We start from the raw sequence: 18,111 nt of genomic DNA on the forward strand, positions 1-18,111 counted from the left end.
GTTTTTTATTGCTGAGGAAGATTTGCTGTGAGCTATCATCTGTGCTAGTCTTTCTCTATTTTGTATGTGGATCGCTGCCACAGCATGGCCACTGATGCGTAGTGTAGGTTTGTGCCCGCGAGCTCAACTCAGGCCACCAAAGCAGAGCAAGCAGAACTTAACCATGGGCCAGCCACTACTTTTATATACCTTTTCAGTAGGTGATTTTTCAGGTGTATATTTTGGGGGCATTGGAGAATGGCCACAGGGGACCTAGGCTTTTTCCTCTAGACTAGTTAGTTGGCTGTTAAATCAGTTTTTCCTCTTTTCAACAGTTAATAAATACATACCATTAACATAGTCCTTGTGCTTTCGTCTTTTATTCATCTTTTACTGCTGCAGCTTTCTTCTTAAGCCTTTCTTGACCTTCACGTTTTCTGATTTTGGAATGCTATTGCCAACGTTTCTTTAGTCATTTTGTCTTTATCTTTTATTCTTGTGTATCACACTGCATTAACATTGTTTCCCAGTTTTCTTTCCTCAACTTCTGAAAGCTGAAAGAATTTTGGAACACTAGTGTTTTATTTAGCAGTCTATTTTAGTTTTGCATGCCTTTGAAGATAATTAGATTAGGAGAATATTTGGCTCACGCCTGTTTAGAGGCCTTCAGGTCAAGTATGGGTACGTTGCCAGGTAGACTTATCAAGAGGTGATTTAAAGTATTAAAATACACTTTTTTCTTTTATTTGACATCATTCAGATTTTTTTTTAAAGATTTTACTTTTTTTCCTTTTCCCCTCAAAGCCCCCCAGTACATAGTTGTATATTCTTCGTTGTGGGTCCTTCTAGTTGTGGCATGTGGGACGCTGCCTCAGTGTGGCTTGATGAATGGTGCCGTGTCTGCGCCCAGGATTCGAACCAACGAAACACTGGGCCGCCTGCAGCGAGCTCGCGAACTTAACCACTCGGCCACGGGGCCAGCCCCCACATTCAGATTTTTTAAGCTTAAAAAATCTGAAGCTAATTTTTAAAAAAAACTTACTGACACATGAAGCAGAGAGGAATTTAGGAGGGCAGTCATTACTAAAAATAGTAGCTGGTTAAATTCCATTAAAATTGACAGGATGTTTTCCAGCCAAGTATGTATTCAGTATATCTTCTGTATTGTTTTGAATGTGTAAATACATACATTTAGGTTTATACATTGATGGAAAATTTGAAAAGTCAAAGGTGGGGTGAAAACTTACCTGGTATTTTCTGTGCAGGAGCTTTTTGTTTTACTATTTCATTGTTTTACATATCTGGTTTTACCTGACTTTGTATCATGGACATTTGTTTTATATCATGAATGGTTGTAAGTAATTTATTGGCTGTATAACATTCCAATAAGAAAATATTTATGAGTTTTTGGCTAGTATATTGCTAGTAACACTGCAGTGAAACAGTTACGTCCAAAAATATAATTTTCTGTAATTTGGGTTATTTGCTCAGGAGAGATTCTGAGAAGTGGAATTTACTGATGAAAGTAAATTAACCTAAAGCTTTTGGCCTGTGTGCGCCCGTTGTTCCCTGAAAGGATTTTTGCAGTTTATAGTAGTACCAACTTAAGAATGCACATTGCATAATTTTTTCCCTACAAAAACTCAGGTATTTAGAAACGTTAAACTTTAGTTAAAATGTGGAATTAATGTTTCACACTTTAGTTTTAATTTTTTTCAAAGATTTTTACCCCTTTTTCTCCCCAAAGCTGCCCAGTACATAGTTGTGTATTTTTAGTTGTGGGTCCTTCCAGTTGTGGCATGTGTGATGCCGCCCCAGCATGGCCTGACTAGCGGCACCATGTCCACTCCCAGGACTCGAACCTGTGAAACCCTGGGCTGCCCAAGCAGAGCGTGTGAACTCAACCACTCAGCCACAGGGCCCGCCCCTATTTTTAATTTTTTCAATTATAAAAGCTAAAATGTAAAAAAAAGTCAAACAGTATGGTATAGCCGTATCAAATAAATACAGCTACTCTCCCCCACTACAAGTAGCTATTATGTTATTGTGAAGTTTGAATATACTTTCAGGACTTTCTCTTTGCTCAAGTGCCAAAGCATGTATAGGCACAAAACACAGCTCATTTTATTGACAACAATATGCTATCGTCACAACATGTGTCATCGTTTTACGTAACACTAATAAAAATGCTGCCAGTTGTACTATGGCACACCATTGACTAAGAAAAATCTCGATTTCAGAGATGTTAATATGAAAAAATGTTTCCTAAAATAGATGATATACATGTGTACTATATTTTTCCATAGAAATAACATTTAGCAACGTTTTTTTCTTCGATAAAATATTGGCTATAAAATTTTTTTCTTTTGAAGATTAGCCCTGAGCTAACATCTGCTGCCAGTCTTCCTCCTTTTGCTGACAGGACTGGCCCTGAGCTAACATCCATGCCCATCTTCCTCCATTTCACATGTGGGACGCCTACCACAGCATGGCTTGCCAAGCGGTGCCCTGTCCGCACCCAGGATCTGAACCGGTGAACCCCAGGCTGCCAAAGCGGAACATGTGCACTTAACCGCTGTGCCACCGGGCCGGCCCCTAAAAAATGTTTTAAAAGCAAAAATTGGACTGTGAAAGCCAGACTAAGATGAAAACTTAAAAAACGTCTGGTTTGTTCACCTAGGTCAGTCTACCTTTAAAAAAGAAAACTTTCCCAGGGGATTTTAGTATGCAGCTAGAGTTGAGAGCCTCTGGAGTAGATTGTTTCTTTGATGCCTGATGGAGTTAGAGTCACTGAGGGTGCTTATTAAAAATTTAGGCATTTGGTCTGTACTCTAAATTTAATGCATGTCTCTGGATTTGACTAGATGACCTTGTAAAGCTCTTGTCTAGAGGCTGTCTCACCTGTTTTTTCAGAGTTAAGTAATTGTCAGGGATCCTGAGTTTGAGGATATTTCAAGCTGTATGGCAGTACTGCATAGCTTTTTGTCTAGTTTTTGTCAGTTAAACTTTTAACAGTTAATGATTATGCAGATGTATTTGCCCAAGTGCAGTATTAGAGTTACTACTGCTTTGCAGATAATGAGATATTTAACGTAACTTTAGGTTTAAGTTTATTTGTAAATTCTAATCAAACTTAACCTGATTTTTAAAATAGCAGCTATGTTGCTTTAAAGTTGCACTGCATTCCTTATGGAGTTAGTGTTTTTCCTCTACATTTACTGGATGTTTTTGATTTCTATCACTTTTCTCTGTATCGGCCTCTGCATTTTTATATTACATTTTGATCAGTTGTTAGAATCAGGAATTCCCCTCTCCCCCTTCACAAGCATTCCTAAGCATGTCTCTCGTAAATCCATCCTTGGACTTTTTTTTTTTTTTAAGATTTTATTTTTCTCCTCAAAGCCCTCCGGTACATAGTTGTATATTTTGTTGTGGGTCCTTCTAGTTGTGGCATGTGGGATGCTGCCTCAGCGTGGTCTGATGAGCAGTGCCATGTCCGCGCCCAGGATTCGAACCAACGGAACACTGGGCCGCCTGCAGTGGAGCGTGCGAACTTAACCACTCAGCCATGGGGCCAGCCCCCATCCTTGGATTTTTTAATCAATAGGCATTTGTTTAGCGTGTCTTGGGAATGAGTTTTGTCTTGGGAATGATAGAAGAATTTATTAGAACACATATACAGAGGAGTTCACAGCCTAGTTTAAAGAGAACTGTGGCAAAAAATAATGATTATTGCCAACTTCTGTGATATAGGAATTTTAGAGACTGAACACAAGGGCATTATGGGTTGTAGTTGTCAGGAAAAATGAGTAATGGGTGAGATATTCATTGTAGTGAGGAGATTTGCATGGTGGGAGTGGGAGGTTCTTTCAGATATATCATCACAGGTGCAGATATGGGATTAAGCATATGAGGCCTGAGAACGGAGTATCTGGGCTAGAAAGAAAAAGTGGAGCCAGGGGCCGGCTTCCATAGCCGAGTGGTTAAGTTCGTGTGCTCCGCTTCAGCGGCCCAGGGCTTTGCGCGTTCGGATCCTAGGCGCAGACATGGCACCACTTATCAGGCCACGCCGAGGTGGCATCCCACATGCCACAACTGGAAGGACCCACAACTAAAAATACACAACTATGTACCGGGGGGCTTTGGGGAGAAAAAGGAAAAATAAAATCTTTAAGAAAAAGGGGAGCCAGATTATACAAAAAGCTTCTAGGCTTAGGTTCTAAACTCTAATTCTTTATTTAGCTCATTACTGCGTCAAGCATATTGTTAGCACTCCTCTCAGTGCTCACATCTTCCTGAATTCCCGTAGGGTTTTTTGGTGTTTATTCTTTTTAAGTTTGTAAGAGAGGCAAGCAAAGGAAAGGATGGGTTTTAACATATTGTTCAGTTTGTATTATGTGCCAGAGAATTTACTGTGCAGTCTCATTTTAACTCTCATAATCCAGCGAGAGGTGGGTATCTCCCAAGTTGTACAGGAGGAAACAACCTCATAGAGGCTGAGTGACTTAGGTCAAATAGCATGTAAATAAATACCTAACCCAGAATGAAAATCTAATCTGAATTCTTCTGGCTGTAAAGGTGGTGTTTTCCTACCGTGCTGTTTCCCAAAGTGTTTCCCAAAGTGTGTTATCTTTTCGTCCACTTAATAAGAGTACAAGTGATATGTAGATAGGATAAGCATAGTGTTACAGAATAGAACAGGACCTCTTTATGGAGGCTTCCCACATTTCCTATTTTCTGTTTCAGCATCCTGTTTGTTTGTTTCATAGTGCTCCACATACAGTGTATTTAGATGTCAGTTCATTAATCTTGTCCATTTAAACCTTTACTTAAAGAAAAATCTCAGAAATGACTTCCAAATCTTACCAAAATGTTTACTTCAAGTTATTGTTTCCTTTGTAACTCTTAACACACTATTAAGATACATCTCATAACATTTTATTGTGTTTTTTCTTTTTTTGATTTTTCTCCCCCAAAGCCCCTCAGTACATAGTTGTATGTTCTAGTTGTAGGTCCTTTTGGTTGTGGCACATGGCAGCCGCCTTAGCGTGGCTTGATGAGCGGTGATAATACATGCCCTTAAAATTGTCCAAATCAAATTTCTTTTCCGTACTTTAGAGTACAGAACTTATGCTTCTGATAGAGTATTTGTCAGTGTGATAAAGTACATGATACTTGTGTATTCCTAAATATCAACAGCAGTCTTTGCTACCAGAATAGTTGGGTCTTTTAGAAATCTCTAAGACAGAATGGTGATTGTCAGTGAATTATTAATGTTTAGTGATAGTCCAGATTTTGCTTAGCTGATAATTTCACTCATTCCTTAGGGGAGATAAGGACTTCAGTTTATCAGATCATCTGAAAGCACCATAACGCCTGGACATTGGCATATGTAACTGCAGAAATGCCCTCACTGATTTCATGATATCAGAAGTATCACAGTGAAGACTGCTTCTCTTGTGTAAATCTAGTCAAACATTTTCTGTGACTTCCTTTTTAAGTAAAGATCCATATGGTAAATTTCTCTTAGATTTAGTCCCTTGGAAATTTTTTCCCCAACAAACTTGGATACTTTTTTATCAAATAAAAACAAACTTGCGACATTTTAAGTTGTTGCATCCATTGCCGTTGAGACAAAATCTGTGGTCTGCATTAGTTAATTGCCCATAATTTTTGTGTATATGTCTGTTCTTTTAAGTAGTGTCTGATTTGACTTGGCAGCCTTTTTATTTTTTTGAGGAAGATTAGCCCTGAGCTAACTACTTCCAATCCTCCTCTTTTTGCTGAGGAAGACTGGCCCTGAGCTAACATCCATGCCCATTTTCCTCTACTTTATACGTGAGACACCTACCACAGCATGGCTTGCCAGGCAGTGCCATGTCCACACCCGGGATCTGAACTGGCGAACCCCAGGCCGCCGAGAAGTGGAATGTGCGAACTTAACCGCTGTGCCACCGGGCCGGCCCCAGCCTTTTTAATTTTAGTATGGCTTCATTGGCTTTTTTTGGGGGGGGGGGTGGATACATTGAGACATTGTGGAACTTTGTTCCCCCTTTTCCCAACTTCTTGTACTTAGGCAGCAGGGTCATGTGAGCCTGTTTTGCCCAGTGAAATGAGACATTATTGCCTTAACTGTGTAGAGGCAGTGAAAAACCCTTTCCTGATTCTCCTGTTGCTGCTTTGACTGGGGAGGCCTCAGGTACCAAATGGTAGAGCTCTAAGATGGTAGACCTTTACTTAAACATTTGAGTGAGGAAGAAACCTTTGTTGTGTCCAGCCTCTGAGATTTGGGGAGTAATTTGATTCCCAAGCACACCTATCCTGTCCTGTGGGAATACAGAGTTGCCAGTCATAATTCGGGGCTAGCAGTTCTTTAGAAAAGATTTAAAACATGTTTACTCTCTCTTTTGCACTTTCAATTTTGAGATGTTAGTTAGATTTTTACATCCATGCTTCTCTGCTTTGCAGAATCCTAGGGGAGGCAGAGCTGTTTCAGAATTATGTCCCAGCTTCTCTGAAGATGAATAAAACCATCCTTTGGCTGGTATGTTAAGTATGTGCATACCATATGAAGGACATTTTGCTTTCATGACATGCCTCAGAATATGAATGAATCATAAAAGGACATAATACTTTCCCCCTCCGTGCAGATTAATTCTTTGGTGTTCTTTTTCATTCCTTAATTTCTAAACCACATCTCTTCAGAACTAACGATTGGGATTTTAAGGGAGGCATTCATCACATTAAGTTTTCTGGCCAGCCTGAGCGCTCGTTTATCTTAGGTCTGTTAGTTTTCTCTTTGGTCCTTAATCTAGCTGTTCTCCCAGTACTGTTGCTGGCACAGGTCTGGGTGTCTGATTTTCATTCATTTGGGACCCCTGCCAACGCAGACATCAGGTTTTCCTTTGCTGCTGTACTTCTCTTCTTCTGTTTTAGCTCGTAAGTCACAAAATTGTTTTCTAAACATGGTACAAGAGCTGTTCATCTTCATACAGGGACCCAAGCTCTCAGTCAACAGTTTCTCTGATAATCGTAAGATGGGAATGTTCCTAAAATTACAGCTGTTGACACTCCCCTCCTTCTAAGTTTGTCTTTCCTTTATTATCAAAAGATAAAATACTTTTTCTCAGCAACTGGTAAAGCGCTTCAAAATATCTGTTCTCTTTCCCTTACTAGTCTCTTCTAGTGCAGAATGGCTTTCTGTGATGATCAGTCTTTTCTGTATTGTGTTTGTCCTTATTTTCAAGTTTTTATTTTATTTTCTTTAGCAACATTTTTATTTTATTATTATTATTTTTAAAGATTTTATTTTCCCTTTTTCTCCCCAAAGCCCCCGCTACATAGTTGTGTATTTTTTAGTTGTGGGTCCTTGTAGTTGTGGCATGTGGGATGTGGGACGCTGCCTCAGCATGGCTTGATGAGCAGTGCCATGTCCGTGCCCAGCATCCGAACTGGCGAAACCCTGGGCCGCTGAAGCGGGGTGTACCAACTTAACCACTTGGCCACGGGGCCAACCCCATCAGATTTTTATTTTCTGAAGCGTCTATAAGGTAATAGTCATCATGTGATAAAGGAAAGATCTAAGGGAAAGATGGTGGGATTTTATTGAAAAGTACAGGTCTTACACTGCCACTTACAATTTAACAGTACATCTTCCTCTTGGAAAAAAGTGCTCTCGTTTAATGGAAATATTTATCTCAGGGAGTAAAGACTTCTCTTTATGTTCGTCAATGTATATGCATGTGAAATATATTCTCATCCCAAACTAGCAGTTTCAAACAGCTGTGCCTGATAACTAATAATTGGTCTAGAGAGATTTTTTAATGAGGTGACTTTTATAATTATAAGGTGGATTTCGCAGAGAGAGTTTTATAATTTACAGATACACCTTGCTTTTTTCCCTGACTTTTCCCGTGATAGTTGTACATCACCCCCTAGGATAACTTTGCATTCTTTCCATTTGACACAGTGATTTGGGAAGCTTGTCTTCACGAGCAAGCTAGAAATAAGTTTATGGTCTTAAGTTTCTTCTCATCTTGGGTCTCTGGAGGAGTTTCTTTTCGGCAGTCCTCAGTCAACTGAAGATTCCACTGTCATCATCATGTCTGTCGTTTGGATTACTTTTTTCATTGAGAACGGGACTCAGAGTTTCAGGCATAGATATTTAGTTCATTTTAGTGTGTGTGTGTTAAAATACGCATGACAAAATCTACCATCTTAACTGTTTTTAAGTGTACAGTTCAGTGGTATTAAGTATATTCACATTTTTGTGCAGCCGTTATGACCATCCATCCCCATGATTCTTTTCATCTTGTAAAACTGAAACTATACCTGTTAAACAGTAACTGCTCATTCTCCCCTCAGCCCCTGGCAACTACCATTATACTTTCTGTCTTTATGATTTTGACTAATCTAATTACTTCATATAAGTGGAATCATGGTATGTGTCTTTTTGTGACTGCCTTCTTTCATTTAGCATTATGTCCTCAAGATTCATCCATGTTGTAGCATGTATCAGAATTGCCTTCCTTCTTTAAGGCTGAATAGTAATAGTCTGTTGTGTTTATATTTCACGTTTTGCTTATCCATTCATCTGTCGATGGACACTTGGGTTGCTTCCGTGTTTTAGCTATTGTGAATAACGCTGCTATGAACATAGGTGTACAAATACCTCTTCAAAACCCTGCTTTCAGTTCTTTTTGGTATATACCCAGAAGTGGAATTGCTGGATCATACGGTAATTCTCTTTTTTAAATTTTTTCAAGAACCACCATTCTGCTTTACACGGTAGCAAGTACCATTTTACATGCCTGCTCACAGGGCAGAGGGTCCAGTTTCTCCACATCCTTGCCAACACTTGTTTGTTTTGCTGAAGAAGATTAGCCCTGAGCTAACATGTGTGCCAGTCTTCCTCCACTTTATATGTGGGTCGCTGCCACAGCATGGCTGATGAGTGGTGTACATCTGTGCCCAGGATCCATACCTGTGAACATGGGCCACTGAAGTGGAGCACACCAAACTGAACCACTGTGCCATGAGGCCAGCCCCCTGGTTTTTTTTGATAGTGGCTATTCTGATGAGTGTGAGATGGTAGATCATCTTAGTTTTTTAAATAAAGAAAAGAGCTAGGTTTTCCCCTTAACTGTCATGTCCTAAATGAGCCCTGGGGGCTCTTGATTGGGAATCAAATGATTATTGTATAAGGTGGCACTTTTCTATCCTCTGTTGTAGATTGCTTTGATGGGCTTATCTGCCTTACCCTTTTTTGACACCAACCAGCCACTTTTCCGTATAAAAGACAGGTTATAACCCTATACATTCTGCCTGCCTTTTCTTTTTCTTTGTATTTAAAAAAATTTGTTTTAGGAAGATTAGCCTAACATCTGTGCCCGTCTTCCTCTATTTTCTATGTGGGATGCCTGCCATAGTATGCTGATAAGCGGGGCTAGGTCCTCACCTGGGATCCGAACTTGCGAGCCCCGGGCTGCTGAAGCACTGCATGAGCTTAACCGCTACACCACCTGGCTAGCCCCCTCTACCTGCCTTTCTCCATAATCTATAGCAGATGAATCAGTACGGCTTCTGGACTTACAGTATACCAGGTTCTCAGAATATTCCCAAATGCCTTGTATTATGAAATGGTCTTGGTTCTGCTTTAGTCATTTCATGTACAGGATTGAAGATCAGATCGTATAATACTAGATAGTTCATATTATAAGCCTCTGTAGATGCTGTAGTCTTGTTAACTGAGAATATTATTTGAATGTATGATAGTCACCCCTTATCTGGGAGTGATACATTCCCACAGATCCATAGTGGATTTCTGAAACTGGATAGTACTGAACTCTATATAGGCTATGTTTTCCCCTATACATACATATTTGGGGTGCTACAGCAAAACTAACATGAGTTTTCTTTCTTCATGATTTCATGTCTAGGTGATTTGTTTTTAATGTACATCTTAGCAACCTGAGCATGTGTATGAGTTTTTTCTTAAGTCAGAGCTTTCACCTTTTCCCTTTAAGCAAGCACTGCACTTTACAGCTTCTCTTTGGCGTATTCGAATTGCCGGCATCACTACTCCCCCCGATTGGGGCCATTATTAAGTAACATAAGGGTTACTTGAACACAAGCACTGCGATACCGTGAAGTCAAGCTGGTAACTGAGGCAGCTACTAAGTGACTAATGAGTGGGCAGTGTATACAGCATGGATATGCTGGACAAAGGGATGATTCACGTCCTGGGCGGGATGGAGTTGGATGACATGAGATTTATTCACTGCTGCTTGAAACAGCGCACAATTTAAAACTTAGGAATTGTTTATTTCTGGAATTTTCCATTTAATATTTTTGGACTGTGGTTGACTGCGGGTAGCTGAAACTATGGATAAGGGGGGACTGCTGTATAGGACTTTGCTGGAGAGTGGTAACATAGGTAACTGATAACTAAATTCCCCTTTATATATTCAGTGAACAGATCTCAGACCTTCAGGATGTTGCTCTGTGTTTCAGAGGCTTTTTAAGGGACAGATATAACTAAATTTTCTACTAAATAAAATGGGCTGTTGGGGCCAGCTGAGTGGTTGAGTTCGTGTGCTCAGCTTTGGCGGCCCAGGGTTTCACCGGTTCCGATCCTGGGCGCGGACATGGTACCGCTCATCAAGCCACACTGAGGCGACATCGCACGTGCCACAACTGCAGGGCCCACAACTAAAAAATATACAACTACGTACCGGGGGGTTTGGGGGAGAAAAAGGAAAAAAAAAGGGGCTGCAGTAAAAAGGGCCTATTGAAATTGTTGAGAAAAAACCATAGGATCTGTGATTCTATTTAGAGAGGGGATCCTTTTTTTTTTCTTTTGAGAAAGATTAGCCCTGAGCTTACATCTGCTGCCAGTCCTCCTCTTTTTCCTGAGGAAGATTGGCCCTGAGCTAACATCTGTACCCATCTTCCTCAACTTTATATGTGGGATGCCTTCCACAGCATGGCTTGCTGAGCAGTACCAAGTCTGCACCCCGGATCTGAACTGGTGAAGCCCGGGCCGCCAAAGGGGAACGTGCGAGCTTAACTTCTGTGCCACCTGGCCGGCCCCCAGAGGGAATCCTTAAACAGGTTTCATTTACCTAGGGAATATTTTGGTCAAGCCTACCAGAATGTATTTCTCAGTCTATTTAATGTCTTTGTCTTACCCCCTTCATTCTTCCATCAAATGTTTGTGTGCCTTTTGTGGCATTAGGTACTGTGCTCTTCTGGGAATAGAGATAGAGATAGAGACACAGTTCATACCCTTTTAGGAAGGTATTATTTAATGGGAAGAAAAAGACTGATTCTCAATAAAGAGAAATGCAAACATGGATTGGAGAGCCCAGGAAGGCTTCACAGAATAAGATATTTGCGTTTGATCCAGAGGGATGAATAGTTTCCTAGGCAAAGAGGAAAGCTCATTGGCCACCTCATCAACTTTTAGATAAAGCGAACGCAAGACCTCTGCAGGCGCTTGAGTGACAGAACCTTTTTAAGGCAGTGTCTGATGCTATGGTCCTTTTCTTCCCTTGGGGTGATTATCTTCTGTGTTCTTGGATTTAAGAATTTCTTGTTTCCATGAGCACTCTACTTAAAAAGTTAGTCAAATGTGGTGAAGAGCTCTGGCATTTAAGTTAGATTGGGTTTGAATTCTAGTTTTACCACTTAGTAGCTGTGTGACTTCAGGCAAGTTATTCTAAACTTTAGTTTTCTGTCTTTAAAAGTCAGGATTACATGTTGTAACAGCTAGCCAACATTTTTTTCCATGTTGGGAGAAATTATGGTTACAATCCTTGTGCTTTGGTACGAGGTACGTTAAACCCGTCAACCAGTTCTGAGCCTGCTTGTTTTCCTGTGACGGGTTCTGAACAGTTTGCTTCTATCTTGACCCTGGATCCCATTAGAATTGTAGAACTAGACCTGATGGTAACTCCTAGTCAGTCTGGTAGGTGGAGACATGCCCCCCTCTTAGATTTTGTACTCTGTCTTTATAAGGTTAAAAGACTGTTGGAACTCAGCAGAGACTTGATTTACCAGCTGGCAGGGACAATCTTGGGAGAATCAAGTTTTACTGGGATGTTGATCTAGAGATATTAGAGGCGTGGGAGTATCTCTCTCTACTAGGCATTGGCAGTAAGTTTTTTTTTTTCTTCCTTTTTCTCCTCAAAGCCCCCTGCTACATAGTTCTATATTTTTAGTTGTGGGTCCTTCTAGTTGTGTCATGTGGGATGCCGCCTCAGCATGGCTTGATGAGCTGTGCCATCTCTGCGCCCAGGATCTGAACCGGTGAAACCTTGGGCCGCTGAAGCAGAGCGTGTGCACTTAACCACTCGGCCACGGGGCTGGCCTGTGGCAGTGTTTTTTGAAGATAGTGTTCTAAGGAGGTTAACTTGTAGGTGAAAAAGATGTATTTTAAGCAGGAATAGACCACATTTTAATGTATTAACTTTTGTGTCTCTGTTGTCACTGAAACCGTTTGTCTTGCATCTGGTTTTTTTTTTAAGATTGGCACCTGAGCTAACAACTCTTGCCAATCATCTTTTTTTTCCCCTTTCTCCTTTTTCTCCCCAAATCCCCCCAGTACATAGTTGTATATTTTAGTTGTGGGTCCTTCTAGTTGTGGCACGTGAAACGCCACCTCAGCATGTCCTGACGAGTGGTGCCATGTCTGTGCCCAGGATCCGAACCAATGAAACCCTGGCCCCCCACAGCGGAGCACGCCAACTTAACCACTTGGCAACGGGGCCGGCCCCCACATCTGTTCTTATAAAAAGCAAAGGATCCCCATACAGATGAGTTCAAATAAATGTTCAAATCTGGAGTAATCTGATTAAATCAAAGCACGACTCTGGAGTCATTGCCTGGGTTGTAATCCGCTGAATTTGTGATTTTGAGCAAGTGTAATCTCCATATTCTCTAGTTTCCTCATATAAAATGGGTGTAATACTAGTACCTCCTTCAAAGGTCTTTTGAGATTAAATGCATTAGTAATACTTGCAAACCATTTGAAACAGTGCCTGGCATGAGGTGTTTTTTTTTTTTTTTTTGTGAATGAGTTTGTTGAATGAATGTGTAAATAGGTCAGAGAACAAAAACTAAGGACCAAAGCTAAGTTAAAGTCAGTGTGAAAAACATTTGACTCTTCTTCTGGCGGGATAGTCCAGTAACAAATAGAGGCAAGCTGCTTTAATGTAATGGATGTCTAACTAGGCTATCATCATACAAGGAAGGGGAAATGATCTGGAACCAAATATACTTAGTATGTTTGATTAAGATGCCGTTTGAATTGTGGGGATTTTATATTTCAGAGTTTTTGTAATAGCCGTGATTTTCAGTCAACTACCCATTGTTCCAACCATCAGAAGTCCCAGAAATTATATTTGACTGCCCAAACTTTGTGTACCACACTGCCTGTGCATCCACAAGTAGTGATTCGACTATGAGTTGCAAATTGTCTGGTCCGTAAGTTATGATCATACTTGGTGCATACAGATTTGCCAGCCTTCTTCCCCTTGCCCAGGAAATGCATAGATCATATTGATAAAATAGTTGCTGCAAAGATGATTTTATGATATACTAGTTGTGTTGAGAAGTTTATGTTAATATAATTGGTATTAATCCTCTGCTGATGGAGGTTTTAAGGGTGTGGCCAGTCTAGAGTTGGATAAATCAGAGCTTTTTCATATACTTTTGGGGTACAGTGTAGTTGGGATCATGTTTCCGTTGTTGACGTTAAAAGGATAAGACCAGTGTTGTCATGAGAGCTTCATTATAGTCATAATTTGTACACATTGGTACAAAGCACTGTTGCAGAACTTTCAGGGGTGGTAGGAAGCTCTTTCATTTTCTGACTCATGCTACTGCTATCTCTTATATGCTACCTTCAGGAGTGGAGGAAGTCCTGAAAATGGGGGGCTAAGAGGAATGGTTGGGATTGTAAAAATAAATAACTCCTACAACTCAGTAATAAAAAGGTAAATAACTTAAATAATTGGCAGATCATCTGAATAGTTTATAAAGAACATATACAAATGATCAATAAGCTCATGAAAAGATGCCTAATGTCATTAGCCATCAAGGAAATGCAAATCAAAATCTTGTTACTACTTCATATCTACTAGGATGACTATGATAAAAAAAGGAAAGGAAACTAACAAGTGGTTAGAGTATGGAAAAATTAGAATCATCCTATATTGCTGGTGGGGATGTAAAAATGATGCAGCCCCCCTGACAGTTTGGCGGTTCCTTCCTCAAAAAGTTACTGTGTGACCCTGCAGTTCCACACCTAGGTCTGTATTCAAGAGACTCGAAAGCATACTTTACATGAATTTCATAGCAGCATTATTCATAATAGCCAAGAAGTGGAAATTCAACTCAAAGTCCATTAACCGATGGAATGGATAAATAAAATGTGGCATATCCATAGAGTAAGTGAAGTATTGATACGAACTGCACTATGGATGAACCTTGAAACATGCTAGGTGAAAGAAAGCAGTCACAAAAGACATAGTACATGGTTCCATTTATATGAAATGTCCAGAATAGGTAAATCCATAGAGACGGAAAAGTAGATTGGTGGTTGACTAGGGCTGAGGGAGTTAGGAGTAAATACAGTGTGACCGCTAATGGGCATGGAGCTTTTCTTTTTTTGAGGAAGATTGGCCCTAAGCTAATATCTCTTGCCAGTCTTCCTCCTTTTTTCTTTTTCTTTCTCCCCAAAGCCCCAGTTGTAAGTCATTCTAGTTCCTCTGTGTGGGATGCCACCACAGCATGTCTTCATGAGTGGTGTGTAGGTCCGCGCCCAGAATCCGAACCCGTGAACCCTGGCCAGCTGAAGTGGAGTTTGCAGATGTAACCATTCCGCCATGGGGCTGGCCCTGGAGCTTTTCTTTTTTGAGTGATGAAAATGTTGTAAAATTCATTGTGGTGACAGTTGCACAATTCTGTGAATATACTGAAAACCATTGAATTGTACTCTCTTAATGGGTGAATTGTGAGCATGTGAATTACAGATCAGTAAAGCTGTTATTTAATAAAAGCAGATAACTGCTGCTTCTGTAATTGTACCACAGTCTTTTGTGTGTTGTTTGCGGCTTTCTAAATGAAGGGAATTATTATACTTAATTAAATCTGGGATAGTAAAATATCATTGAGTGTTTTAAATGTAATTCCTCCTCACATTGTAAAAATATTAAATGTTCATTGTTGAAAAATTTTAAAGCATATAAAAGTGAAGAAAATCTAAATCATCTGGAATAGTACCCAGAGACATATCATTGTTAAGTTTTTAGTGGTATGTATTGGATATTTGTGTATAGTTTTTCCATATATAATGTTGCAAAGCCCTACAATTTAAAAGAATTAATGGTCTTTTTGGAGTAGCTAGGTTACTTTTTTAATTGCTCTGTTGGGACCAATTTAGAAAAGGGAATTACTGGTTCACTTCTGAGGCATATTTAATTTGTTGTTAGTTTTTGAGATAAACCAGTGTGGAAGTGAACTTGAAATGATAACCTCTTACTCCACTGCTTCTAAATTTAGCCTTTTTTTCATGACTATGGTTAAAAAACAAAATTGGGTGTTTCAAATGAATGCTTTCAGGCTCCCAGAAATGAGTTTATGGTCTTATTACCATATTCCCTACTATTTCTTTTTTCCTGAAAATGCTTCAGTATTGCATTTTTAAAACTCAACTTTAATGAGATACAGTTTATATACAATAAAATATACTACTCTTACATCTACAATTCAGTAAGTTTTGATGAATGTATTCAGTTTAACCAACACAGTAAAACAATTCTGTTACCCACCAAATTTCCCTTGTACTCCTTTGTACATAAGCTCCTCACGTCACCCCCATACCTTGGTAATCGCTTATTTGCTTTCTCTCTTTATATTCTGGCATTTTCTTTTTTTTTTTTTTTTTTTAAGATTTTATTTTTCCTTTTTCTCCCCAAAGGCCCCCGGTACATAGTTGTGTATATTTAGTTGTGGTTCCTTCCACTTGTGGCATGTGGGACGCCAACCCAGCGTGGCCTGATGAGTGGTGCCATATCCACGCCCAGGATCCGAACTGGCAAAACCCTGGGCCACTGAACCGGAGTGCATGAACTTAACCACTTGGCCACGGGGCCAGCCCCCTGCATTTTCTATAACTTGATTTGAGTGCAGTCGTAGAATCTTTTTTGGTCTGGCTTTTTTCAATTAGCATGATGTTTTTGAAATTCATCCATGTTACTTGTATCAGTAGGTCATTCTTTTTTATTCTCTAGTAGTATTCCATCACATAGATGGACATTTGGGTGGTTTTCACCTTTTGTCTATTATGATAAAGTTGCTTTGAACATTTGTATTAAAGTCTTTGTGAAGATATATTTTCATTTCTCTTGGAATGATACCTAGGAGTGGGATTGCTGAGTCTTAACGCTGTTTAACTTTAAAAGAAACTACCAAACTGTTTCCCAAAGACCTTATCATCTTAATATTTCTGTTAATTTCCTGATATTCCTGAAAAGATAATTTTTTGAAACAGATAATGTTCCTGGGATTACACATATAATATAAGGTACCATTAAGTAGTGTTTCATAAGATCGCTTTCTGAGTCATACCCTAAGGTACTCTTACTTAAGAGTGTTAGTTAACGTATGCTAAGGTGCTTGTTAAAATACAGATCCTCGGGTTTCATCACCAAAGATTCTGAAATACTAAAGTTGGAGAGCTGCATGGTAATATGGCATTTAGTCTTTTCTAAAAGCATATTTTTCATTAGTATGTTTATTCAGTTAGTATTAAGTTGTTTTTGGTTCTTCCTTTGCGTTCACGTGCATTATATTCCCTGTTTTTTCCTATACTTGGCATCTCCCAAGTTTTATCTGGGCCCCTTTCTTTGCTTGCCACCTAGTGGTAACAATTAGGAACCACCAAAAGTTTTGCTGATGAATGAATTCATAGGAAGTGGACAATGCTCTTCTAAAGGAGGAAGGATAGAAACATCCAAAGATGAGTTTGACTTATTTTTGGAACTAACCACATGCTCAGTGTATGTTTACTATATGAATAAATTCCCTTCTTACCAAGACTTTTTTGAGAAGTATAATTTATTTGTATTTATTTGAAAGAAAATACATTTCAGAGTTTTAAATTTTTAATCTTTGTCTTAAACTGCCAGCTCAATTATTTTTTACTGGGAAATGGGTAGATGTATGTTCCTAGTTCCCTTATTTAATATGAGAATGAGGCCTCCAAATTGTACTACGTTATACTAGGTACCATATGAAGTCATTCTGATTCCACACAACCTTCTACTCTACATTCTTTTGTTCTAGGCTACTGTGAAGGCGTGTTAACAAAACTTAGTTTGTAAGGTCGGATTTTACTTTTTCACTTACAGAAATGGTGGAATCAATGAAGAAAGTGGCAGGCATGGATGTGGAGTTGACGGTTGAAGAAAGAAATCTCCTATCTGTTGCATATAAAAATGTGATCGGAGCTAGAAGAGCTTCCTGGAGAATAATCAGCAGCATTGAACAGAAAGAAGAAAACAAGGGAGGAGAAGACAAACTAAAAATGATTCGGGAATATCGGCAAATGGTGAGATTGTCATATTCTAGACATCTTTAAAGAAAGATGCCTTAGGTGTTGGATTTGGGGGGGGGGGGGAAGATTAGCCCTGAGCTAACATCTGCCTCCAATCCTCCTCTTTTTGCTGAGGAAGACTGGCCATGAACTAATTTCCCCTTACTTTATATGTGGGATGCCTGCCATAGCATGGCTTGATAAGCGGTACGTAGGTCTGCACCTAGGATCTGAACCCGTGAATCCCAGGCCACCAAAGCAGAACATGCAAACTTAACCGCTGTGCCACCAGGCCAGCCCCAGGTGTTGGACGTTTTAGATCACAGCCTAGTACACACATGTGTTGTATACATGTGTAACATACATTTTATATTTTAGTGGATTTGCATCTTCTACTCACCTGGATTAGGAGTTACAGGCTATATAGCATCTCAGGACAGAGGTGAAGTACTTTTTTCCCTGGAAGCTGCGGAGGGTGGTGTTCACCTTTGAGCACTGCACAAGTAAATAACTAATTTAATCTTTGTTTTTAT

The 18,111-nt window shown here is 39.7% G+C and overlaps 1 protein-coding gene across 4 annotated transcripts in view; it reads left to right on the forward strand.

The window, feature by feature from the left end:
• YWHAE (tyrosine 3-monooxygenase/tryptophan 5-monooxygenase activation protein epsilon) overlaps positions 1-18,111 on the forward strand; it is a 41,434-nt gene that overhangs the window by 11,710 nt on the left and 11,613 nt on the right. For all 4 annotated transcript variants that reach the window (XM_014826983.3, XM_014826984.3, XM_070482618.1 and 1 more), the window contains exon 2: positions 17,394-17,593. In XM_014826983.3, coding sequence (XP_014682469.1) covers positions 17,394-17,593 — 200 coding nt within the window. The remainder of the gene's footprint in view (positions 1-17,393; positions 17,594-18,111) is intronic.

Source organism: Equus asinus, chromosome 13 (genome assembly GCF_041296235.1).
Source record: "Equus asinus isolate D_3611 breed Donkey chromosome 13, EquAss-T2T_v2, whole genome shotgun sequence".
Lineage (NCBI taxonomy): Eukaryota > Metazoa > Chordata > Mammalia > Perissodactyla > Equidae > Equus > Equus asinus.